The sequence below is a fragment of the Canis lupus genome, chromosome 31 (assembly GCF_003254725.2).
Source record: "Canis lupus dingo isolate Sandy chromosome 31, ASM325472v2, whole genome shotgun sequence".
In the NCBI taxonomy this organism is placed as follows: Eukaryota; Metazoa; Chordata; class Mammalia; order Carnivora; family Canidae; genus Canis; species Canis lupus.
The window spans coordinates 38401456-38425838 of record NC_064273.1 but is presented as its reverse complement, the minus strand read 5'-3'; the positions used below and the strand labels follow the sequence as shown (position 1 = coordinate 38425838).

Sequence of the window (24383 nt, the reverse complement as noted above, 5' to 3'; positions counted from 1 at the left end):
TCTCCCCTGCCCGTCCCCCAACTCGTGCACCCCCCCTTTCTCATAAATAAATAAAATCTTTAGAAATATGATCATTCCTGGTATCTTATTGTGTGTTTTTAATTTACAATCCTTTCTTATTCATTCTATTTCTTCTTCCTTTTTTATTTTTATTTTTTACTTCTTCTTTTTTAAACAAGATTTGTCAAATTTTCTTTTTTTTTAGATGCATATATCCTATTTAAATTCTTAAGAAGACTCTCTGTTCTTAAATATAATAACAAATACCTCCTCTTAAAACGTCCATCGACGAGCGTCAGGAACAGCAGTGTGCTCCCCTGGTCTCCTGTTATTTTTGTTTCAGATTCTTCATATTTTTACCTCTATTTTTAAAACCTACAGTTACATAGGCTGGGTCATTTCTGCTTACATCCTTGCTCACCTCTGTGTCACGCACCCTCGTGTCCCCGTTGGATGTGTGCGTCTGCCCGTGTGTCTGCCTGCCTCCTGCTGCGGAGCATCCTTCGCGCACAGTGCAGGGAGCTAAGGGTCTGTGTCCTGGTTCATCTGGAGATGCCCGATTTTGTTTCTGTGTGGACCTAACCATCCCCGTCCCCACCCGAATCCCCCGCACCTCGTGGCACCCTCTCATGCTATCTGCTCTGTCCTGCGAGGGCATCAGGAGGGTCCCGAGGGCATGTGGCCTGCTGCCCCAGCCCCTCTGTGGGACCTGCAGCTTCTCCTGGCACCGGGTGTCTGCTCCTCCTTGTGCACAGGTACTTGCTCCCAGGCCTGGTGGGCTGATGGGTGTGGGCATCATGCATCTGCACCTGTCTTGCCTCTTCCGACCTCTGTGCTGGGGCTGCTCCTGCCCTGCTCACCATTCTGCTCCTCAGTCCCTGTCATGCTTTTCATCTCCGTGACCGAAATCCTAATTCCCGGCCCCTGATGGAGGCACCCGCCTCTCCTGTGTGTGCAGTCTGCAGGCCAGGCCCCTGTCCCAAGGTGCAAGTCCGTGGTCCTCTGTGCTGCAGGGCACAGCCACCTCCGCCCATGGGGGTGAATCCTTGCTGTCACCATAGTACCTGGGCCACACTGCTCATCCCTCCCTCGTGCTGTTCTGCTCCTCGCCGAAGGCGTGTGACGAATGGCAAGCCCCTTGTCTGCTTGTGTGACCCTCCCTGGACACCCGAAGGCGGGAGCCGGTGCAGAGTGCAGGGCTGGGGTCTGACGGGACACTTGTGGTGTGCAATCAGCCACATGTAACTACTTCCTCTGAAGCAGCTTTGGAGCAGCTTCTTCAGAACAGGAAGCACCATACCCTCACCAGTAGGGCTCACCGGCCTGTTTCTCAACTGTGCAGCAGCCCAGCCTGGTGAAGAGCGGAGCGGACGCCCCTTCCCTGCCCAGCCCGGACGCCCACCGAGGTCACCGGCATCAGCGGGGTGAGTGCACAGGGGCTCCTCTGTGTCCAGCTTCTTCTCCTGGAGGGGAACGTTTCCCTGGGGAGGGGCCCAGCCCTGGAGAGGACCCTGTAGCCTGGTCCCTGGTACCCGCCTGGGGCCGGTCCATGCCAGGCCCCCCTTCCTGAGATCCGGCGGGGGGGTGAGCGCCGTGCCCACCTCGGGCAGAGCCACACGGGGCTCTGGGAACATCCGTCACAGGGGGGCAGGAGGCAGCGTGGCAGGAGGATGGGCCAGACCTTCAGGCCTCAGCCGCTGGGCCTGAGGTCCCTGGTGAGCCCCTGATGTGAGCCAGAGGGCGGCTGGGGGCAGGCGAGACACCCAGAGGAGCCGCAGCAGGTGGAACCGGGGCTGTGCGGGGAGTCTGGGGCCCCAGCCTGCCTCTCTTCCTGCTCGGAGAGGCCTCCAAAGTTGGCAGCGGTGGTCCAGCCTCCCACGGAGTCTGTGCGTGTGAGTGTGCGTTGTGTGTGAGCGTGTGAACATGTGTGCAAATATGTATGGGTGTGTTTACGTGAAGATTTGAGTATGTGGGATGTGTAGGTTTGTGAGTGTGTGAGGTACGTACAGGCATGTGGGGTGTGCGAGCGTGTGTTGTGCATGTGCACATGTGAGTGTTGTGGGGGTTGTGTAGGCGTGCGAGTGCATTCTGCCGGGCGGGGTCCACCTCTTCTCTTGGACTTTCAGAGGGTCGTGAGCTGGGGCTGGGAAGGTGTCACCTGGGAGCTGAGTTTCAGGGGCAGGTGTCTGGTGTGTGACTCAGCGTCCCACCCAGGCTCCGGGGAGCGGGGGGCCTGGACCCCCTGGGTCCACCTGGATTCCAGCCGGCAGCACCTCACCTGCAGTCCCCCGGGGTCGTCTCCCCCTGGCGCCCTGTCCTCCCCCCACCCAGGGCTGGGAGCCTACCCTGCACACCCACTGGAGCCCGGAGCACTGTTCCTTTGAGGAAGCCTGGGACCCCGAGGGGGCGGGGAGGGGCGGCCCCCTTGCCCCACGTCCTTAAGGAAGGTTCTGGCGGCAGTGGCCGGGCCCTGGGCTCGGTCCCACATCCTGTGCAGGCGCGAGGCCTGTGTGTGGACGCCTGACGTCCAGGTGACCGGGGACCACTCTGCCGGCTGTCACCGCGCTGGGGAGCTGGCAAGTGCATCCGCGAGCGGGTGGGGAGCTGGCTGCGCAGAGGCTGCAGCGGGGTCCGAGGGGGCATCTCGGGGAGGCTGGGCCTCCGCCCCCTGCCCTCCGGGATTGCTCCCGCTGCCCCGAGCGCAGGGAGGCCCGGCACCAACTCTGGGCGCCGCTGAGCTGTCCCGGGGCCGGGAGCGCTGAGCGCAGCACAGGCCTCGTCTGCAGCCCGCTCCCTGGGGGACTGCGTGCTCCTGGGGGGACGGGGCCTGACCGGTGGTTCAAGCCCCAAGTGACTCCACAATCGCACGTGTAGTTCGGCACCACTTCTGGGGCTCGGGGAGCAGGCAGCCAGCAGACCCGGCCTCCGCAGGGACCCCCGGGGGGCAACCCAGATAGGAAGGGGCGCCCCGGGGTCGGTGGGTGGCTCTCACGCTCTCTCCACCGTGTGGGGCCCACGGCGGAGCGGGTGCTCCCATGGGAGACACATTTTCCAGCTGATGCTGGACCGGAGCCCCGATGTCTGGGGCCAGGGGCCCCGGGTACCCCGGACCCCGTGCACCCATTGCCTCCTCCGGGTGCCACCTCCCGGTTTCCCACACCGGGACCCTCGGCCACGAGGCCACCATCACCCTCTTGCGCCAGATGGGCTCCTGAAACGCCGTCTCTGGCGCCCGGAAGGTGTTCTTTTGGACCAATTCTCGGTAGCTTCTTGGTGATATTTTCTCCCTTCCTTTTTATGCTCAGAAGCTCTCCCGACCTGCAGGTGCACATCCTCCCGGTCCTTCCATCACGCTGTTCCCCACACGGAGCGCGCGTGGGCCTCTGGTGGGAAGGGGCCCCTTCCTGGGGAGCTCCCCCACCCGCCCGTCGCCTTCCAAGGCTGATGCACCACCCGCTCAGGGCCTCTGACTCGCCCACGGGCACGCGGCCTGCTCCCCGCCGCCGCCGTCGTGACCTGTCCTCCCAGAGCGGCTGGGCCTTCGACACGGCTCGTCCGCTGCTGCCAGGGAGACAGGTTCTGCTGTGTCAGCTTTAGCTTCCGTTTCATCTTCCGCCTCACGACGCGCCCCGCAGGTGCGTCCCCGCCTCCCGCACCCTGGGCCCTGTGCCCGCAGGGGTCCCCTCCGTCCTCGTCGCAGGGGAGCACACAGGGCGGCGGGCTTCAGGCCCCGTGAGGCCGCTGAGCACGGGGCCGAGGATGCTGTCTGCAAGTACCCCGTGGACCCCCTGACCTGAGACGTGCCCAGCAGCAGAGCTTTCACATCTTCTAATGAGTACGTGGGAGGACGTGTCGCCGTTTTCCTGTGGCCAGACGCTGCGGCCCTCGGGAGGCCTCTGCTCCTGGACTTCCCATAGAGGCGCGGTGGTGGGGCTGGCGCCCTGAGGACACGCGTGTCGCATGCAGCCTGTGCATGGCAGCCCCCGCCCCCTGAGGCTTGTCCGGCCTCCTGCCAAGCTCCCAGAGCCCCCGTGTGTCCAGGCATCCTGCCCCCACGGGGCTGGGGGGCTGCAGGGGCAAGGACACGTGTCGCGCCTCCTCTGGCCTCCGGGCCCGTCTGCGGCCTCCGAGCTCCTGCTCCGACCGCGGCTTCTGTCCGGGTCTGGGGGCTCGTGTGGGAAACAGAAGTGACCCCATCTCCACGTTCTCTCTTTTGGTGCAAAGAGGCCGACCGGTGCCTGTTTGAGAGCCGTCGCAGACGTTTGCTTGTTTTCTCCGTCAAACACGTTTGAATCCCCCAAGCTCCTGGGGTGAATGCAGGTGTGGGGGGGGGTCCCCTGCCTCCCTTTTGTGTTTGTTCCAGGGGTTCTGAAATTCGGTGATTCATCAGTTGCAGGTCACACCCGGTGCGCATCACATCACCCACCGCCCCCACCTCCTCCCACCCGTGAACTTTCCCGGCAGCACCTCCCGCCCCCACCCCGCCCCCGGCACCCGATGCGGGGAGCCCCCATCAGCCGCGTGGACTGGTTCTCAGACCCAGCGGCCTGGAGGCACAGTGGGTCTCCAGTGGGGCTCTCCAGTGGCCTAGCTCAGGGGTTGCACTTTTGCAAAACCTCCGACTTTTGTTGTAAGGTGGGTCGGGAGCCAACGGTGAAGAAAGAATTCTTGAGGCATCTTTGGTGCAAAAAGGTGGTTTTATGAAAGCCCAGGGACGGGACCGTGGGCGGGAAGAGCTGCTGGGGATTGTGGGAGCGTTGGGAGAGTAGAGACAAAGGAAATTTCTTTTGTTTTCTTTTTCTTTTTAAAGATTTTACTTATTTATCCATGAGAGAGAGAGAAAGAGAGAGAGAGAGAGAGAGAGGCAGAGACCCAGGCAGAGGGGGAAGCAGGCTCCATGCAGGGAGCTCGATGCAGGACTCGATCCCAGGACCCCAGGGTCACGATCTGAGCCCAAGGCAGATGCTCAACCACTGAGCCCCTCAGGGGCCCCGAGAGAAATCAAATTCCTAAAGGGATTTTCGTAGCTGAAGCCACAGGACCCTGGAGGTCACACTACGCGAAGCTAAGGTGGCTTCTGGCCTCCCGGGAAGCGTTCGTGCTACCGCAGTTGTGAGTTCCTGCGGGATCGTCCTGCGGGTCCTCAGGGGTTCCTTTGGTCAGCATCTCTTCATCGGTGACAGGAAGCCTGATGTGACACCCTTGCTATCCTGACTCTGCAGGCCGCCCAAAGTGTTTTCTTGCTAAGGTTTCCTCTTTTTCTTGTCTTTCACCAAATATGGTGTGTGTGGTGTTGGGGGGGGACTCGCTGGGCTCTCCGAGCCTGGCCGTAAAGAGCTGATCCTCCCGAAGGTGGCCTTGGTCCTCCGCACTCACGCTGCGGGTGCTGCTCGGGCCGGGGACAGGGGAGCACCAGGCCCAGGTCTCGGGGCTCCAGGAAGCCACCCCACAGGAGACTCCCAGACCCGCGACTTCCCGCGGTCACACTCAGGTTGCGCCAGGATCCTCCTGGCAGGCAGGGTCATGCAAGGGTGGCTGTGTCGCAAAGTCCTCTTGGCCGGGAGGACCCTGGGTTTCTCAAGCACCTGGGTCCCCGTGAGGGGCCCACCCTTCTCTCCGGGAGACGAGGTAGAAGGGCTGGTAGAGTGGGGTGCCCCACCTCGGTGGCAGGGCGGCGGGAGGGCCTGAGCCGCACCGGCTGGACCCGGGGCCCTCGCCCCTCCCCCTCCTCCTCCTCGCTCAGCTCCGCCTGGGCCCCACGTGCCCTCATGCTCTCGTGCCAGGGTCCTTCCGAGTCCAGTGCCCACGGGGACAGGTTCTGCGGCGCTCCAAGCTGGGCCACCACCGGAGCGGGTAGGCCTACGCACCCCGCTGCACCCAGAGGGACCCAGGCTCGGCGGGCAGCCCCCGTGCTGCTGGAGGGGCTGGGCTGCAGGACTCCGCCCAGGGGAGGCCCCCGTGGCAGGGTCTCCCGCAGCCTGTGCATGGCAGCCCCCACCCCCTGAGGCTTGTCCGGCCTCCTGCCAAGCTCCCAGAGCCCCCGTGTGTCCGGGCATCCTGCCCCCGCGGGCCTGGGGGCTCCAGGGGCGAGGAGCGCTTGGGGACAGGGCCGCCACCAACCCCCGCCCAGCCTCCCAGGGTCAGGGCCAGGCCATCTCGGCCTGGGCGGTGTCTCCGTGACCGTGGCTGTCCCCTCTCGTGGGGGCCTTGGCACCCAGGCCCACACCTGGCCGCGGCTTGGGCCTCAGCTCTCACATGATGGCCCGAGGAGCTTCTGTGCCGGCTGCTGTGACTGTTTGGGGGCCTGATCTGTGGCCGCCGGAGAGCCAGGCGGGGCTGGGGTAGCCGCTCGCCCTGCTGGAGCTCCGGGGGCCCAGGGTGCCTGGGGCAGCGCCCAGGTCGGTGGGCACACCTGAGGCAGTGTGAGCAATGGGCTGCGGAACCTCGGAGGGACCCGGATGCAGCGGGGAAGGCTGGAGCCGGCCTGGCCTGAGCCCCACGTGCCCACGGCGGGCGACAAGGGGCTTTCTCTCATAAACGTGCGGGGCCTGGACTGCTCCCAAACTGCCTCCCCGGCCCATCCGGCCACGGCTCTGACCCAGGAAGCCACGGCACCATGTGGCTTCTGCTTTTGACCCCAAACGGGAAGGATGGAGGGTTCTGTTTTGACATTTCTGGGTCCTGATTATGATCTTGGTGGGGCCCAGGGAGCAGGGTCACCTCCAAAGAGACGGAGCGTGAGGCCGCGCGGGGCTTCCAGGAGCAGGAGCCCCAGGCTGGTTCTCCCAGGGCCCCCGGGGGCGCAGAGGCAGGCGTTCCGAGGGCGGGGCCGGGGCCCCAGCGGGGGTGGTGCTGCCCGTGCCTCCCGAGGGCCGTGGGTCAGAGGGCGCCCTGTCCGCCCTGAGGAACCAGAGCAAGGCCCTGAACGCCAGGCCTCAGCCTCCCCAGCGCCCAGCCTCCAGGAGTGACTGTGCCCGGTCCACGCCCTGCCTCAGGTGCCGGGTGTCTAAAGACAGCAGGTGTGTCCAGACGACGTGACGGTGGCCTGGAGCTGTGGCCTGGGCGAGGCCGACACGGGCTGTGCGCGCTGACTCGCTCCTGCAGGGGCGTCTGAGAGGCCGGCTCAGGCCTGGCACCCGGGAGGCGCTCCGGTCCTCACGCCCGGTTCACTGGGGACCCAGGCGTGGGACGGCCGCAGCCCTGACCCAGAGCGTGCGCACCCTGCGTGTGCTGGGCGCGTGCTGGGCGTGTGCTGGGCAGGGGCCCCGGGGTCCCCGGCAGGGCCCTAACCCCTCGGGCCTCCTCTCCTGCGGCAAGGCCGTGGGGGGCGTGGCCTGCACCCACGCAGCGCGGCCGGGCTCCCAGCTTCGCACCTGCCGGCGGCCAGCCCGGGGTCCAAGGCGGTCGCTGACCCCCCTCCCTCCCCAGGACATGCTGCGCCACAGCTCCCTGCTGCTCACCCTGGAGGGTCTGCTCTTTCTCTGGGCCGGTGAGTCCCACGCGGGCAGCTCCGCACGACACAGCCCACCATGTCCCGGGAGGGGAGAGCGGACCTGCCCCCTGTCCTGTCCCCCAGGGCAGCTCCGCCCCGACCCGGGCCTCCTGGGGACCCTCCTTCTCCACCACCCCGTGTGTGGGGCTTCCCTGCCCCCCATCCATCAGCGGCGCCGCGTGGGGTCGGCCCGCGTCAGGCCACCTCTCATGGAGCTGCCTCCTCCTGCCGCCAGTGTCCTGCCAGGAGTGCACCAAGTACAAAGTGAGCACGTGCCGGGACTGTGTGGAGTCGGGGCCCGGCTGCGCCTGGTGCCAGAAGCTGGTAAGAGCCCCCCCGCCAGGGACCTGGCGCCCGTCCTGCCCGTCCCGTGTTCCCGTCCCCGTTCCTGTCCCCACGCCCTCCCTCTGCCTCTGGAGCTGGGCACCAGGGGGACCACCACTCTGTTTCCGGGGAGGCACGCGCAGCCTGGGGGCTGAGAGACAGACAGACAGACAGACTCGGCCCCACCCCAGGGCAGCCTGGGGTCACCCGGCTGTGTGCCCCCTGCCCAGGCAGGAGCCCTGAGCGGGGACCACAGGACGTGAGGAGGTTGTCAGGAAGTGAGAGCACGGGGATGAGGTGCGGGAGGCTCCGCATGGGACCTTTGTGCTTCTCACGGGGCGGCCGCGACCCTCCTGTCCTGGGCCCATCCACCTCCTGGAGAGAAGCCCCAGGCCCCGCCCGCGGCCCCCTCCCCCTGCGCCCCTGTCCCGACCATGCCCTCCCGCCCTGGGGGTCCCTGAGGTTCTGACGCTGCAGGACGGGCCGGAGACGCATGCGCGCACTGAGGGTAGACTGCAGACCTGAAGCCCCTTTGTCCCTCGTTACTTCAAGCATCTGTCGCTAGCCCAGGCCCCCCAACCCCGACACCCACCACACGCTCCTCCTGGGACTGGACCGTGGCCACGGCACCTGCTCACGTCTGCACGCCCTACGCAAATGTTCCCAGCTGTGCCCATGATGCTCTCGATCGCGCTTGCCCCGGGCTGTGCGATGACCCAGGATCACACCCGGCAGCAGGTGTCCTGGCCCTTCAGTCCCCCGGAACCGGGAGCCCCTCAGCTCTGGGTCACGCACCACCCCCCGCGCCCGGCACTTCCGAGGGGCTCAGAGCAGCGGCCGCTAGGAGGCCCGGCGCTCGCTCTCCCTGGGTCCAGGGCGTGTGTTTGGGCAGGTGCCCCGCACGGGGCTCAGGGCGTGCCTCTGTCCCCACACTGGTGATGCTGGTGAGAGCCCCCCAGCCGAGGGGCGTCGCCTCCACCGCGATGTCACCATTAGCTCTTTGCGGTTAATACGTGACTTGTGGGGTGATGCACGTGGCCAGGAGGCCTGCTTCCTGTGAAGCTTACACCCCCTGACGTTAGCGCCCGGGGGCGGGGGGGGCACCCCAACCAGTCCGGCGAGGGCTGCACCGTGGGGGCGTCCAGCGCGCGCACTCCCCTGTGGCTCCTGGTGTAAGGAGGACTTCATCCACCTCCCCCGTCTCTGTCCCATCAGAGCGTCCAGCAGGCGCACCTCCGCGTCCATTTTCTGAGCACTTTTTTTCTTTTCTTTTCTTTTTTTTTTACATTTTTTAAATTTAAATTTAATTTGCCAACATATAAGACCCAGTGCTCATCCCATCGAGTAGTGACATGGCCCAGGCCCAGAATCGTCCTCGTCCTCGCCCCCGCCGGGGAATCTGGCGGTTCTCCGCAGGCTCCTGCCTCCCTTTCAGGAGAAGCCGGGCTCCGGCCCCCGCAACACGTTTCCTCCTTTTCTCGGTCCCGCCCGACGCGGCAGGGGCTTCGGAGCGGCCGGCCCACGCCCCGGCCACAAGCGCCTACAGGGAAGTGGGGTGCCGGGTGTGGTCTCCCCCCTTTGACACGGTGTGGCCGCAGCCCCGGGGGTGAAACGTCCCCGGCAGGTTGGAGTTCCCCATTCCCCGCGACAGAGCTCGTTAGATTCCTTGGAAATAGGGCGAGGCTCGTTAGCTTCCACGCAGACTGCAGCGTAGGCCTTTGTTCCCGGGGGGCTCACTTTGTTCCTCGGGTCCTGCGAGCAGTGACAGAGGTCCCGGGGGAGACGGGCGGCTCGGGAAGTGCCCACCCTCCGGGCGCCGCGGTGGGCCGCACCTAACCAGCCTCCGGCATGGCCACCCCTGAGACATGACCTGCCCCTTCCTGGGCCCCCCTGAGAAAGGGGGCAGAGACGTGTCCGGGTCCCTGAGCGTGTTCTTCCTTGGCCTGGCGTCAGGACCCACGGAACGGGGCCCCTGCTCCCACCCCATCCTCTCAGAGCCCAGGGGCCTCTATGAGGACGCTGCCCTGATCCAGGACCCCGCCCGCCTCTCCCAACAGCCTGGGGCTTGGCCCAGAGGCCGGCCTGTGTGCTGGAGCCCCCGGGGTGGCACCTGCCTCCTCTCGGGAGGGCGCTTCTGCTACTAAAGGCCCAGCCACCCCGGCCACTCCTGGCCAGGTGCCCCGGCAGGGCCTGGAGCTGCTGAGCGACCCCAGGGACAGCCGGGGCCTGAACACCTTGGTCCTTCCATCATTTGGGGTGACCCACAGCCTCAGGGAGAGGCCGTCAGAGGGCGGGTGTCCTCCTCACACCCAGCTGCCTGGCCTCCCACCCTCACCCCTCCCCACCCAGACACCTGTCCCCAATCCCAGGTGCGACAGAGGAGGGGCCGCCTCCTCAAGTGACCCCGAGGGCCGCTCTCGTGCAGCACCCACAGTGCGGCCCCCACCCTGCCTCTGCCCTCCTCCTGAGCCCTGACCCCCCCGCCCCCCAGAACTTCACTGGGCTAGGGGAGCCCGACTCCGTTCGCTGTGACACCCGAGAGCAGCTGCTGCTGAAAGGATGTGCGGCTGACGACATCATGGACCCTCAGAGCCTGGCCGAGATCCAGGAGGACAAGAAGGGCGGCCGGCAGCAGCTGTCCCCGCAGAAAGTGACGCTCTACCTGAGACCAGGTAGGCTTGGCCTCGGCCGGGGTCAGGGGGCACCGGCGTGTTGGTGGCTCTGGGCGCCAGGGCTGGGTGATGGTCCAGGCGTCCGGTGGCCAGGTCGGGCAGCAAGGCAGGCGAGCCCCGGAGACTAGAGACTGTTGGACACTCGGCCAAGGGAGTGTGGCCCCTGCCCTCCGCCTGCGGGAGGACCCCCAACGCCCACCATCGGCGGCTCTGTGCCTCGGCTCTGTGTCCTTTCCAAAGGGGAGGAGGGGGATCCCTGGGTGGCGCAGCGGTTTGGCACCTGCCTTTGGCCCAGGGCGCGATCCTGGAGACCCGGGATCGAGTCCCGCGTCGGGGTCCCTGCATGGAGCCTGCTTCTCCCTCTGCCTGTGTCTCTGCCTCTCTCTTTCACTGTGTGCCTCTCATAAAAAAATAAATAAAATTAAAAAAAAAGGGGGGGGGAGGAGGAACTCTTCTATCCCCGTCTCACACCGTCAGGGGCTCTTGGCAGAGTAAAAGCCCTGATGAGTCCTGTAGCCAGGGAGCCTGGGCGACGTCGGAGTCATTGTTGCTCAGACTGACTTGACAGCAGAGCCCCGTCAGTGCTCCAGGAGGAGTCCTTGGGGGAGGCGGGCCTGGTGGGAGGAGCAGGACCACGGGGCGGACTGGCCAGGGTGGGGCTGGGTGAGCACTGCCCCCCTGGTGCACCCGGCAGGCGGCACAGACGGAGACGACCAGGCCCCCTCCCTCCATCGTTCACCCTCCCGTCACGTGTTTGCTGAGCACCTGCTACGCTGAGGCTGGGACAGGGGCCTGCGTCCGGCTGAGGGGTGCCCGGTGCCGGGGATGGAGCAGGGCTGGTCCGGGCAGCCAGGTGCCCGTGCATGGCAACAGTGCTCCGTGAACGAGGACTCGGTGGCATGAGTAGGTCCGGAAGGTTCTCCTAGAAGTTCAAGTCTAGCCGGGAGCCCGGTGTCATGTCCACAGGCCTCGGAGGAGGGGGCGGTGATGAGACCTCGGGGCCCGTGGAGGGCAGGTCGGGGCCTCGGAGACGCCTTCACGCTCGCCCCGTCTGCCCGCAGGTCAGGCGGCTGCCTTCAATGTGACCTTCCGGCGGGCCAAGGGCTACCCCATCGACCTGTACTACCTGATGGATCTGTCCTACTCCATGCTGGACGACCTCATCAACGTCAAGAAGCTGGGGGGCGACCTGCTGCGGGCGCTCAACGAAATCACCGAGTCCGGCCGCATCGGTGAGGTGACCCTTGGGTCCCAGGCGGGCCTGCCGCTCATGCCCCTCCCAGAGCCACGCAGGGCAGGGCAGTGGGGTGGGGGGTGCTGCCTGGGTCACCCCCCGGCCATACCTGGCCACCCCCAGCCACTGCCCACCCCTGGGTCACCCCTGGCCACCACTGGGTCATCCCCCAGCCACCCCTGGGCCACCTCCAGCCACCCCTGGCCCATACCTGGCCACCCCCGGCCACCCCTGGGCCACCTCCAGCCACCCCCCATCCACCCCCAACCCCCCTAACCCCTCAGGCCGCCCCAGCCTCCCCAGCCACCACCCCCGACACTGCCATGCAGCCCTCCACTTCCTCCCTGCTCCGTCCTTCTCCTTCCGTCGTGTCTCAAACACAAAGCCGTACGTTGCTCTTTATTAAAAATTAGAGAACTGCCCCCACCCCCCGCAGTGTGTGACCTGCACGGTGTCCGCCCGAAGCGCAGCAAACCTGCACGGCCCGAGTGCCGGCGGGGCCCTGGCGCTGACACCCACGGGCGCATTCCACACCCCCCGCCCCGCACATCCCGGCACCCGTGCGTGGGGCCAAGGGGACACCTGCCTTTCCTCCCTGTGTCTGCCCGGCCGCTGTCTCTGTGTGCAGGGCCTCACGCCCAGGCCCACGCTGCATGTGCACATATGCGTGCTCACACACACGTGTGCCGTCACACTCATGCACGTGGGCGTGTGCAGACCCCACACCCGCCCCGGTGGGCGGCAGGGAAACCGAGGCTTGCCGCCGTGTGCCCCCCGCCCCTGCGCTCATCCCGCCCCCCCCTCAGGCTTCGGGTCTTTCGTGGACAAGACGGTGCTCCCCTTCGTCAACACGCACCCCGAGAAGCTGAAGAACCCGTGCCCCAACAAGGAGAAGGAGTGCCAGGCGCCGTTCGCCTTCAGACACGTGCTGAAGCTCACAAACAACTCCAACAAGTTCCAGACGGAGGTCGGGAAGCAGCTGATCTCGGGGAACCTGGACGCGCCCGAGGGCGGGCTGGATGCCATGATGCAGGTCGCCGCGTGCCCGGTGAGGCCCCCCCGCCGCCCTGGGGCCCTGAGCTGGCCCGCTCCGCCCCGCCCCCTGTCCCCCGCGACCTGCGCCTCGGGGCCCCCGTGGGGTCTGCCACTCAGCCCCTCCCCCCCGCCGCCGCTGGGCCCCCAGGGCAGGGGGCGTCCCCGTGCCCACCCCCTGCCCCCTCGCTGGCCTGGCAGTGCTGGCAGGTCCCCTCCACCCGCTGCGTTGATGGCCTGTCAGGCTACGGACGACAGCCTGGGTTTGTTTTTTTTTAAAACGATTTTATTTATTTACTCGTGAGAGACAGAGAGAGAGAGAGAGAGAGAGAGGCAGAGACACAGGCAGAGGGAGAAGCAGGCTCCATGCTAGGAGCCCGATGTGGGACTCGATCCCGGGACCCTGGGGTCACGCCCTGGGCCAAAGGCGGTGCTAAACTGCTGAGCCCCCCGGGCTGCCCAGGTTTTTTGTTTTTTAAGATTTATTTATTAATTGGAGAGAGAGAGGGAGAGAGCTCAGAGGTAGAGAGAGAATCTCAAGCAGAACATGGTCCCTGTGGGGGGCTCCATCCCATGACCCCGAGATCGCGACCTGAGCTGACACCAAGAGTCGGATGCTCAACCGACTGAGCCCCACAGGTGCCCCCCCTTTTTATATTATTATTTATTTTCATTTTTTATGGCACCGTGTTTTAAACCTTCAGAGACCAGGTTCCAATCCCCCAGCGTGTGCGGGTCCCCGGGCACATCGTACTGCCTCTCTGTCCACGGCATGCGTGTCGCTAGCGTCCCCTGGTCACCCGCGTCCCCTTGAGAGCCCCTCAGTTTCTCTCATCTTTTGTGCCTTCCGGGTTTCTACATGGCAGTGGCCATGCCTGTGAGTCGGCTCCTTCGGTTCCCGGGGACATTTCCTTAGGATCAGTCCCTGGCCCGAATGGCCACAGAGGGTCTACGCTTCATCTCAAGCCCCCAGCATCTGGCCCGTGTGCACGGGCGGCCTCGAGCAGCCACGGCGTGGACCCCGCGTCCCAGCCGGGGTCCTGGAGGAGCCAGGGGCACGGGGACGGCCCGGGCCTTGGGGAGGCCCCCCAGGCCCTGCCCGCCGAGGCCCCTAACCTGGCGTCTTCTCAGGAGCAAATCGGCTGGCGCAACGTCACTCGGCTGCTGGTGTTCGCCACGGACGACGGCTTCCACTTTGCGGGCGACGGGAAGCTGGGTGCCATCCTGACCCCCAATGACGGCCGCTGCCACCTGGAGGACAACATGTACAAGAGGAGCAATGAATTTGTGCGTGGCGCCCCGCGTCCTGGGAGGGAGCAGACCGTGCGGGCCCCCGGAGGGGTGGCTGGGGCTCTGCCCCAGGGGAGCAGGGAGGTGGCGGCCCAGGGAGCCCAGGGGTCGGGGCCCTCCGTCCAGGGGCCCGCAGTGTCCTCGGGCCTGGAGGGGTCAGCGGCCGGCACAGGAGCTCACCTCCGCCTGCGGCCCACCGCCGCGGCCCTGGTGGAGCAGCCCTGGGCTCCGTCCCTGACCCCGGCCGTCTGACCGGGCCTCTCCCCCGCAGGACTACCCGTCGGTGGGCCAGCTGGCACACAAACTGGCCGAAAGCAACATCCAGCCCATCTTCGCGGTGACCAAGAGAATGGTGACGACCTATGAGGTGGGTGGAGCCGGGGTGCCGGCGGCTGGGTGGGCCGCGGGCAGGTCGGTGGCCGCGTGCCCACGGCGTGGACGTGGGCCAAGCCCCAGAGGCGGGCACGGGCCCGGGGGCGCCCCTGTGGTGGGGGCTCTGACGGGAAGGAGGAGGGGTGTCCCCGCGGGAGAGCCATGGCTAGCCTCTGTGTTCCCCCGAGCGGGACGACGCGGCCAAGCCCCGCACACCCCACTCTAGACCTGCGGGCCCGCGCGTGGGGACCCAGGCGCTCCATGGGCGTCAGGTGCCCGCGGCCAAGCGCCCGAGGCGCCCCGCCTGCCCGCAGGAGCCTGTGCCCTCGCTGACCGCGCTTCCTTCTCGGCTTCGGGAACCGAGTGTGCCCTGACTTCACGGAATCGCTGTTCCTGTTCCTTCCCCCAGGGCGCGGGGATCCTCCTGGCCGTGCTTCCTGCCCCGTGGGGCACTGCCTCGTGAGCGGGACTGGGGTGGAGCGGGGCGGCCTCTCCGGCCCGGAAGGCTGCAGGGGCACCTGCTGGCCGCCCCCAGTCCTGCTTTCCGCCGTGGGGGGCCTGCTGCCGCTTGGGGGGGTGCAGTGGGGGGTGCTCTGCACGTGCCAACGCCCTGGGCAGCTCCTGCTCGCTGTTTTCCAGACTCCAAAAGAGACCTGGGACCCTGCAGGAGGCACAGGGGAGGGGCCCCGGCGGGGGAGGGGGCTAGTTTGCCGAACCAGGGGCCAGTGGCTCCGTGCAGGGCTGATGACCCAGTGCCACCACCTGCTCTGGCTGCAAGCATGGGCGGGTCAGGGTTGGCAGCCGTGCTCTGGGGGGCAGCAGGTCCCCGGGACAGTGCACTGCTGCAGGGGAAGCTGAAGCAGGAGCCTTGAACCCTAAACCCGCACTAGCGGGACCTTCCCTCGGCGGATCCCTGCCCTTCCTGAGCCTCCTTCCTGGGGCTCCTGTGTGAGGGGCATCGAGGTGACCCAGAGCCTGCAAGGAGAGCATTTGCGGGACCATCCTTGGGGTCCCCACATGGTGGGGAGAGCAGGTCGGAGGGGCAGGGCAGAGAAGAGCCCAGCTTCCCAGAGCCATGGTGGGATCCTTCGCCCGGGGTGGAGCGGAGAGGGCGGTGGAGGCCACGGGGGTTGGCAGCTGGGCTGTGATGGTCCTTGGGGGCCCGTGGAGGTACCTGGACTCCGTCTGGGGAGTCACGGGGGGCACTTTGGGGCAGAGAAGTGACCCAGCCATCAGTCCTGTGAAAGACCTAGTGAGGGGAACGCGGGGGCACCAAGGTGTCCTGGAGGCTGGCCGCAGGCTGCCCACGCACGGGGCCGCGGGACCAGCCGCCCACCAGCCAGTTGTCCCCTACCTGCCTGACGCAGCGTCCTGAACATTAAGTCACACCAGCACGTTAAAATGCTCCAAACTCTTCCCTCCCCGACGTCGTCGGCCCATCTTGTGGCTCTGGGCCCTTGGCTGGACCTGAGGTAGCCACATGCTGGAGGCGCTGGTGGCCAGGCATGTCGCCCCCCAGCTCACGGCCAGGGGTGCCCGCGGCTTGGGGTCACCTGAGGAGGAGCGTGTGCGGCAGGGAAGTCCTGAGTCGCTGACCACACGCCGGCCCTGAGATACCTGCCGCGGGGCGGCCTGGGCCGGTTCCCGAGCAAGAAGGAAACCCCCTGGGCTGTTAGGGAAGCGGCGACGCTGTGGCTTCGGTGGCCCGGGTGCCAGCTGAGTCGGGTCTGGTCTCCTCGCCCAACAGAAGCTCACCGAGGTCATCCCCAAGTCAGCGGTCGGGGAGCTGTCGGACGATTCCAGCAACGTGGTCCAGCTCATCAAGAACGCCTACAACGTGAGTGCCGGCCCCCTGCAGGCCAACAGGGGCTGGTCTGCGGAGAGGGGCCCCGCTCTCTGGTGTGCCTCCTGCACCCCTGCACACCGGGGCCTGGCTCTCCCCGCAGGACAGCCACTCCCCTGGGGTGGCAGGGCCCGGCCACACCCGACCCTCGCCTCTGCCGCCCGCGGAGCCGCGGAGAGCGCCCGAGACGGGCCGGTGCCCTCGGATTCACCTAGAGCCCCGTGGAGGGCGTCCTGTGCGCCCCAGACCCCCGAGGCAGGCCCTCCTGGGTGTCTGTCGTCACGGCCACGACACCGGCACGCCCGTTCGCCTCTGACTTGGTCTCTTGGTCCAAATAGAGACTCGGTCTCTTGGTCTCTTGGTGACTTGGTCACGCCCCTTCTGTCTTGGTCTCTGCCTTGGTCTCTCCCTCTCTCTCTGTCTCTGTCTCTCCCTCCATCTCTCCGTCTGTCTCTGTCTGTCTCTGTCTCTCCCTCTTTATCTCTCCCTCCGTCTCTCCCTCTGTCTCTGTCTCTCTCTGTCTCTCCCTCTCTATCTCTCCCTCTGTCTCTCCCTCTGTCTCTGTCTCCCCCTCTCTGTCTCTGTCCCTCTCTCGTCCCCGCACGCAGTTTCTCCAGCCCCTGGCCCACTCCAGGCACTGGGCGTGTGGTGGCAGGTGGGATGGTCGGGCTCCCGTCGGTCCCCTCGCTGGCCTGTCCCGGGGGCCGTGCCGCCGCCCGCAGGGGACACAGGACCTGCCGCCTCCCCAGCTCTGCGTGGCGGGTGGCCGGGGGAGGGAGGCCGGCACCCGGGGGCGGCCGGAGGGGCAGGGACGGCGGGAGGAAGGCCCTGACCCGAGCCGCTCTGCCCGCAGAAACTGTCCTCCAGGGTCTTCCTGGACCACAGCCTGGCCCCCAGCACCCTCAAGGTCACCTATGACTCCTTCTGCAGTAACGGGGTGTCGCAGGTGGACCAGCCCAGAGGGGACTGCGACGGCGTCCAGATCAACGTCCCGGTGAGACCCTGTCCCGACCTTCCGGAAGGTTCTCTCCCGGGGACGAGCCGGGGCCCATCCAGGCCCCGGGCTTCCACTCCGTCCAAGGCGGCCAACCTCTGTGAGGTTGTGGGTCAGGCGTCAGGAGCCAAGCAGGTGCCGGGCTGGCTCCCCCGGTGTAGACGAGCGCCGAGGGGGAGGCGGCGCCCCCTGGAGGTGGTGCTGGGGCCGCGTCCCCACAAGGAAGGGAGTCCTTCCCAGCCCTCCGCACAACTGCTTTGGTCTCGTTTCCTGATTTTTGTGTTTGGGGTTTTTTGCTTCTTTTTTAAGAAGTGTTTTATTTTATTTATCTATTTTTAAGTAGGCCCCACCCCCAGGGTGGGGCTGGAACTCATGACCCTGAGATCAAGAGTCGGATGCTCTGCGGACGGAGCCAGCCAGGCACCCGTTTTGTTCTTTTGACAAACATGAAAGCATGGCCCACGCGGATGATGAGACATAGGCGCGGAGTTATTCCCATCGTATTTTGATTTTATTATAACCATAAAAATTAAATTTTTCCCTTTCACGGCTGTGAACTAATATTCAACAAAATACTAGTTCTTTGCGTGGCAGTTTTAAATAGGACCTTGGAATTCCTTCAAATATGTCCCTTGCTAAATGTTGCGTGTAAATTCTTACTGAAACAGCTCTCCCTCGCACTGGGCGACCCACACGGGAGTTTATTCAGTCTCACGACTGGCTGGTTGTGTCCTCCACGTTTTTTTTTTTTAGGATTTTATTTATTTATTCATGAGAGACACAGAGAGAGAGAAAGAGAGACACAGGCAGAGGGAGAAGCAGGTTCCATGCAGGGAGCCGATCCTGGGTCTCCAGGATCACACCCTGGGCTGAAGGCGGTGCAAAACCACTGAGCCACCCAGGGGCCCCTGCGTCCTCCACGTTTTTCCCAATATTTCTGTCCTACCCGAATGTCCTCTGTAGCAATTCGTTGAAATCTCTGTGTTTCTGGCATCTTCACGAACCACATGCAAGGAGCAGCCCCTAAATCTCCTTTCTGACATATGGTTGTTAAAAATATTCCTGACGTGGCCCCCCGCCCCCCCAGCCTAAGGCTGAGCCAGAGATGATGGGTGTGGGGAGCAGTGGGCTCGGGCCTGCCACCCCCACCTCCTGTGCCCCAAACTGGGGGTCCAGACGTCCTCCTCTCTGTTCCCACATCAGGTCCCGGATTAATGCCCAGGCTCTGGTGTCCTCCCCATCCCCGTGCTTCTGTCCACGCCCCCCCCGGGGCCCAGGGCAAGCTCCTGGACAAACCCCCAGGTCCAGGCCGCAGGGCCAGGAGGGGGGAGCAGGGTGCCCCGCTGCCCAGCCTCGCCTGAGCCCGGCTCTTCTCCACAACAGATCACCTTCCAGGTGAAGGTCACGGCCACGGAGTGCATCCAGGAGCAGTCGTTTATAATCCGGGCACTGGGCTTCACGGACACGGTGACCGTGCACGTCATCCCCCAGTGCGAGTGCCAGTGCCGGGACGTGGGCCAGGACCACGGCCTCTGCAGCGGCAAGGGCTCCCTGGAGTGTGGCATCTGCAGGTGAGGTGGTGCAGGCAGGTGCGCCGCGCGGCCAGGGGAGCCGGACAGAGGGGCAGCCAGCCCACGTCACCGTGGGAACCTGAGCCTGGCTGCTCCCGCCGCAGGTGTGAGGCTGGCTACATCGGGAAGAACTGCGAGTGCCTGACGCACGGCCGCAGCAGCCAGGAGCTGGAGGGCAGCTGTCGGAGGGACAACAGCTCTCTCATCTGCTCGGGGCTGGGGGACTGCCTCTGCGGGCAGTGCGTGTGCCACAGGAGCGACGTTCCCAACAAGAACATCTTCGGGCGCTACTGCGAGTGTGACAATGTCAACTGCGAGCGCTATGACGGGCAGGTGTGCGGGGGTAAAGGTGAGCGTGGTGTGGCCAGAGGGACGGGTGAGTGAGGATGGGCAGATGGACAGGCAGACAGGGGGACAGGGAGATAGGGGTCAGGTGGATAGGGGGACAGGTGGACAGGGAGACGGGGGGGTCAGGCAGACAGGGGGACAGGTGGACAGGTGCACAGGCAGATGGGGGGTAGGGGGTCAGGTGGACAGGGGGATAGGGGGACAGGGAGACGGGGGGATCAGGCAGACAGGGGGACAGGTGGACAGGTGCACAGGCAGATGGGGGGTAGGGGATCAGGCGGACAGGGGGATAGGTGGACAGGGAGATGGGGAGGTCGGGCAGACAGGGGGACAGGTGGACAGGTGCACAGGCGGAAGGGGGGTAGGGGGTCAGGCGGACAGGTGGACAGGGGGACAGGGAGACGGGGAGGTCAGGCAGACAGGGGGACAGGTGGACAGGTGCACAGGCAGATGGGGGGTAGGGGGTCAGGTGGACAGGGGGACAGGGAGACGGGGAGGTCAGGCAGATGGGGGACAGTGGACAGGTGCACAGGCAAATGGGGGGTAAGAGGTCAGGTGGACAGGAGGATGGGGGACAGGGAGACAGGGGGGTCAGGCAGGCAGGGGGACAGGTGGACAGGTGCACAGGCAGATGGGGGGTAGGGGGTCAGGTGGACAGGGGAATGGGGGAAAGGGAGACGGGGGGGTCAGGCAGACAGGGGGACAGGTGCACAGGTGCACAGGCAGATGGGGGGTAGGGGGTCAGGTGGACGGGGGACAGGGAGACGGGGAGGTCAGGCAGACAGGGGGACAGGTGGACAGGTGCACAGGCAGATGGGGGGTAGGGGGTCAGGTGGACAGGGGGATAGGGGGACAGGGAGACAGGGGGGTAAGGCAGGCAGGGGGACAGGTGGACAGGTGCACAGGCGGATGGGGCGTAGGGGGTCAGGTGGGCAGGGAGATAGGGGGAAAGGGAGACGGGGGGGTCAGGCAGGCAGGGGTACAGGTGGACAGGTGCACAGGCAGATGGGGGGTAGGGGGTCAGGTGGACAGGGGGATGGGGGAAAGGGAGACGGGGGGGTCAAGCAGACAGGGGGACAGGTGCACAGGCGGATGGCGGGTAGGGGGTCAGGTGGACAGGGGGATAGGGGGACAGGGAGACAGGGGGTCAGGCAGGCAAGGGGACAGGTGGACAGGTGCACAGGCAGATGGGGGGTAGGGGGTCAGGTGGACAGGGGGATAGGGGGACAGGGAGGCAGGGGGGTCAGGCAGGCAGGGGGACAGGTGGACAGGTGCACAGGCAGATGGGGGATAGGGGGTCAGGTGGACAGGGGGATAGGGGGACAGGAGACAGGGGGGTCAGGCAGACAGGAGGACAGGTGGACAGGTGCACAGGCGGATGGGGGGTAGGGGGTCAGGTGGACAGGGGGATAGGGGGGTCAAGCAGGCAGGGGGACAGGTGGACAGGTGCACAGGCGGATGGGGTGTAGGGGGTCAGGTGGACAGGGGGACAGGGAGACGGGGAGGTCAGGCAGACAGGGGGACAGGTGGACAGGTGCACAGGCGGAAGGGGGTAGGGGGTCAGGCGGACAGGGGGACAGGGAGACGAGGACACGCGGACAGGGAGACAGGGGTCATGTGGACAGGCAGACAGGGGGATGGGGGACAAGTGGACAGTGGGACAGGGAGACGGGGACAGCAGATAGGGAGACGGGTCAGGCGGACAGGCGGACGGGGGAGAGCCGCGGCACTGGGCGCGAGCGGAGGGCGGGGCTGAGCGTGCCCGTCGCCCGCAGTTCGGGGCTCCTGCAACTGCGGCAAGTGCCAGTGCGAGCAGAACTACGAGGGCTCGGCGTGCCAGTGCGTGAAGTCCACCCAGGGCTGCCTGAGCACGGAGGGCATCGAGTGCAACGGGCGCGGCCGCTGTCGCTGTAACGTGTGCGAGTGCGACGGGGGCTACCAGCCGCCGCTGTGCGGGGACTGCCTGGGCTGCCCGTCGCCCTGTGGCCGGTACATGTGAGTGCCTGCGCCCGCCCGCCCCCGCGCCTCCTCCAGGAGCACCTCCCCCTGCCCCCCCATGGCCCTCGCCACGGAGCCCCGGCCCCCCACGGACACCCTCCCCACCCCGCCTGGCAGGCCTGTCCCCGCCTGTCCCCGTGTGTCCCCATGTGCTCACCCCGCACCGGCCCCTCCGCAGCACCTGTGCCCAGTGCCTGAAGTTCAAGCAGGGCCCCTCGGGGAGGAACTGCAGCGTGGAGTGTGGGAACGTGGGCCTGCTGAGCAAACCCCCGGAGAAGGGGCGCAGGTGCAAGGAGCGGGATCTGGAGGGCTGCTGGATCACCTACACGCTGCGGCAGCGGGCCGGCTGGGACAGCTATGAAATCCACGTGGACGACAGCCGGGGTGAGCCCGGGGACGCAGGCGTGGAGAGCGATGCGCGACGTGGCGGGGGCGTGGGGTGGCACGGGCACAGCCTGCCCTTGGATGGAACCCCGGGTCGGGACCAGGAGGAGCAGGGGAGACCCACAGGCCCCGGCAGGTGCTGTGTGGAGTCAGTCGGTGTTGAGGAGAATGCTGGGTCGGTGACAGTGACACACCTGGGGACTGGGGCTTCGGGGGCTTCGGGGGCACGGATGCATGGTGGCATGGGTTTCGGGGCTCTGGACAAGCAGCACCCAGGGGCACGCAGGGCACACAGACTCTCAGCACTCCCCTTTCCCGCTCAGAGAGCTGAGGGCCTGGCAGCCCAGGAGGCCCAGCCCCCGGGGGAAGGCGCCAGGTGCAGGCAAGCCGTCCCCTGGCCCTGCAGCCCTGGGACCTGCTCCCAGCTCCCCTCCCCACAGGGGGAACCCGGGAAGCCAGGGGTCTCAGGCCCTGTGTGGCCTGGAGCTCACAGCCTGTGTCTGGGGCTGCAGATCGTGGCCTGGCAGGGGGCAGGGGTTTGGGGGGAGGGGGCCTTCGTGGGGCTCCTTCGATGGCAGATTAGGATTATGTCTGAGTTTGTGCAGCCTTGGCCATGTCGCTCAACCTCTGTAGGGCACAAAGGTCCTCCAGAAAGGCCAGGATGATGGAATGTCCAGGGGCAGGGAGTCAGGGACAGGGTGTCCAGCAGTGGGGTGTCCAGGGGCAGGGGGTTAGGGTCACGGGGTCCAGGGGCAGGTGTCCAGGGGCAGGGCATCAGGGGCAGGGGTTCAGGGGCAGGGTGTCCGAGGGCAGGGGGCAGGGTGTCTAGGTGCAGGGGGGCAGGTGTAGGAGGGCAGGGGCAGGGAGATAGGGACAAGAGGCAGATGCAGGAGGGCAGGGGCAAGGGGGCAGGGGCAGGAGGCAGGGGCGGGGGTGGCAGGGACAGGGAGTTAGGGGCAGGGTGTCCAGGGGCAGGGGGGCAGGGGTGGGGGCTCAGGGGCAGGGAGTCCAGGGGCAGGGGGTCAGGGGCAGAGGGCAGGGGCAGGGGGTCCAAGGCTAGGGGTGCAGGGGAGCAGGGGTGCAGGGGGACAGGGTGTCTAGGTGCAGGGGGACAGGTGCAGGAGGGCAGGTGCAGGGGGCAGGTGCAGGAGGGCAGCGGCAGGGGGCAGGGGCAGGAGGCAGGGGTGGGGAGGCAGGGACAGGGGACAGTGGGGGAGGGGCAGGGGCAGAGGGGCAGGGGCAGGGGGGCAGGTGCAGGAGGGCAGGGGCAGGGGGCAGGGGCAGGAGGCAGGGTTGGGGAGGCAGGGAGAGGGGACAGTGGGGGAGGGGCAGGGGCAGAGGGGCAGGGACAGGGGGCAGGGGCAGGGGGGCAGGGGCAGGGGGCAGGTGCGGGGAAGCAGGGACAGGGTCAGGGGCAAGGAGGCAGGGGCAGGTGTCCAGGGGCAGGTGAGTGAGGGCCCTGTCCCCTGGTCAGGGGCTGAGGGGTGGCACATCGCTGCCCACTGCCCTGAAGGAGGAGGAGGAGGCGGGGGTGTGAGGACCCCACACGGGCATCACTGGTGGGTCGTCATCCCCAAACTGGGCCCGAGGTGATGTTGGGGCGTCGGGCACCCCGTCCTGCCGAGGGTTACCTCCGTGCCCGGGAGCTCTGGTGAGCGGGCCGCTGCCGTCCCAGCCGTGGCAGCCGTGTCGGGAGGCTCGGGGCTGGTCCTGGCTGTGCCACGGCTCCCGGCATCTGGGGCGCCCGTTGCTCTCCGCGTGAACCAGGGGCCTCTACGCCTCACCGGGTCCCGGGGCGCCCGGCCCTCCCTGGCTGGGCTGGGGGCTCCCCCACGGCCCCGTTGCCCGGATGGTGAGCACGGAGGTGGGACAGCCCTGTGCACCTGGGCGCTGGGCCGTGACCTGGGGCAGAGCACACCTGGGGCCAGGTGAGCGGGGGTGGGGTGGGGGGCAGCCTGACACTCCTGTGTGCGCTTCCTCCTCGCCCCAGAGTGTGTGGGGGGCCCCCAAATCGCCCCCATCGTGGGCGGCACCGTGTCGGGAGTCGTGCTCATCGGCATCCTCCTGCTGGCCATCTGGAAGGCTCTGACCCACCTGAGTGACCTCCGCGAGTTCAAGCGATTCGAGAAGGAGAAGCTCAGGTCCCAGTGGAACAACGTGAGTGGCTGTCCCCGGGGTGGGGGGCGGGGGGGACCGTCTGGCCGTTTGCCCCCGTCGTTCATCCTCGGGCCCCCGGGAAGGCCACCCCTGCTCCTGGCTGCTTCTCCCCCCGCTGACGAGCCGCACTGCCTTTCCCACCAGGACAACCCCCTTTTCAAGAGCGCCACCACCACAGTCATGAACCCCAGGTTTGCTGAGAGTTAGGGCGCTCGGCGGAGACGGCGCTGGCTGAGCCCGTCGGGTGGAAGCCCCCGAACCACGTCTCCCCGTCAGGCTCCTCCAGGGACGTGGCCACCGCGCTCCTCGATGTCACCCACCAACGGATTAATACACGTGCTCAAGTAATAGATCCGGTCAGGGGGCGACACGGGCCCATCAGAGGGACGGCCTCCCGCTGCGGGCGTGTCCCACCTTGTGGGCGAGACCTGGAGGGGCTGCTTGGGTCTTACGAGGGTAGGCGCGTTTTTCTATAAAACTTAGAGTGGCAATCTCATTGAAGTGGCACAAATTTATTTATATTTGAACTTATCGGGGTATTAAATCACATCCCATTGGTTATATTGTCTCCCCCATGACGTGTATCAAATAAATTAATAAAACTTCAGCGGCGGCTGTGTCTGCTCCCTCCAGGGTCCCTGCGGACCGCGGGCCGGGGCGCGAGCGCCTCCT

The 24383-nt window shown here is 66.3% G+C and overlaps 1 protein-coding gene across 4 annotated transcripts; it reads left to right on the top strand.

Moving 5' to 3' along the window:
• Nucleotides 1–1260: 1260 nt before the first annotated feature.
• On the top strand, nucleotides 1261–24318 carry ITGB2 (integrin subunit beta 2). Of its 4 annotated transcripts, XM_025462170.3 has the most exons (17): nucleotides 1261–1424; nucleotides 4225–4320; nucleotides 7429–7489; nucleotides 7728–7816; nucleotides 10308–10488; nucleotides 11550–11720; nucleotides 12529–12770; nucleotides 13886–14041; nucleotides 14316–14411; nucleotides 16164–16253; nucleotides 17113–17253; nucleotides 18637–18824; nucleotides 18929–19173; nucleotides 20948–21167; nucleotides 21349–21554; nucleotides 23545–23711; nucleotides 23856–24318. In XM_025462170.3, exons 2-17 carry the CDS (start codon nucleotides 4315–4317, stop codon nucleotides 23916–23918), a joined length of 2322 nt encoding a protein of 773 aa, XP_025317955.3. In that variant the 5' UTR covers nucleotides 1261–1424; nucleotides 4225–4314; the 3' UTR covers nucleotides 23919–24318. The 4 variants fall into 4 exon arrangements, with proteins under 4 accessions (XP_025317955.3, XP_048960608.1, XP_048960610.1 ...); XM_049104651.1 differs by lacking the exon at nucleotides 4225–4320 and having other exon boundaries at nucleotides 1262–1424; XM_049104653.1 differs by lacking the exons at nucleotides 1261–1424; nucleotides 4225–4320 and adding an exon at nucleotides 5692–5853.
• The last annotated feature ends 65 nt before the right edge of the window (nucleotides 24319–24383 follow it).

Excerpts from the sequence above, each read along its gene's own strand:
- ITGB2 (XM_025462170.3), top strand. Across the intron at positions 7,490-7,727 it reads TCTGCTCTTTCTCTGGGCCG|TGTCCTGCCAGGAGTGCACC; the intron begins GTGAGTCCCACG and ends TCCTGCCGCCAG. Across the intron at positions 19,174-20,947 it reads GCAGGTGTGCGGGGGTAAAG|TTCGGGGCTCCTGCAACTGC; the intron begins GTGAGCGTGGTG and ends CGTCGCCCGCAG.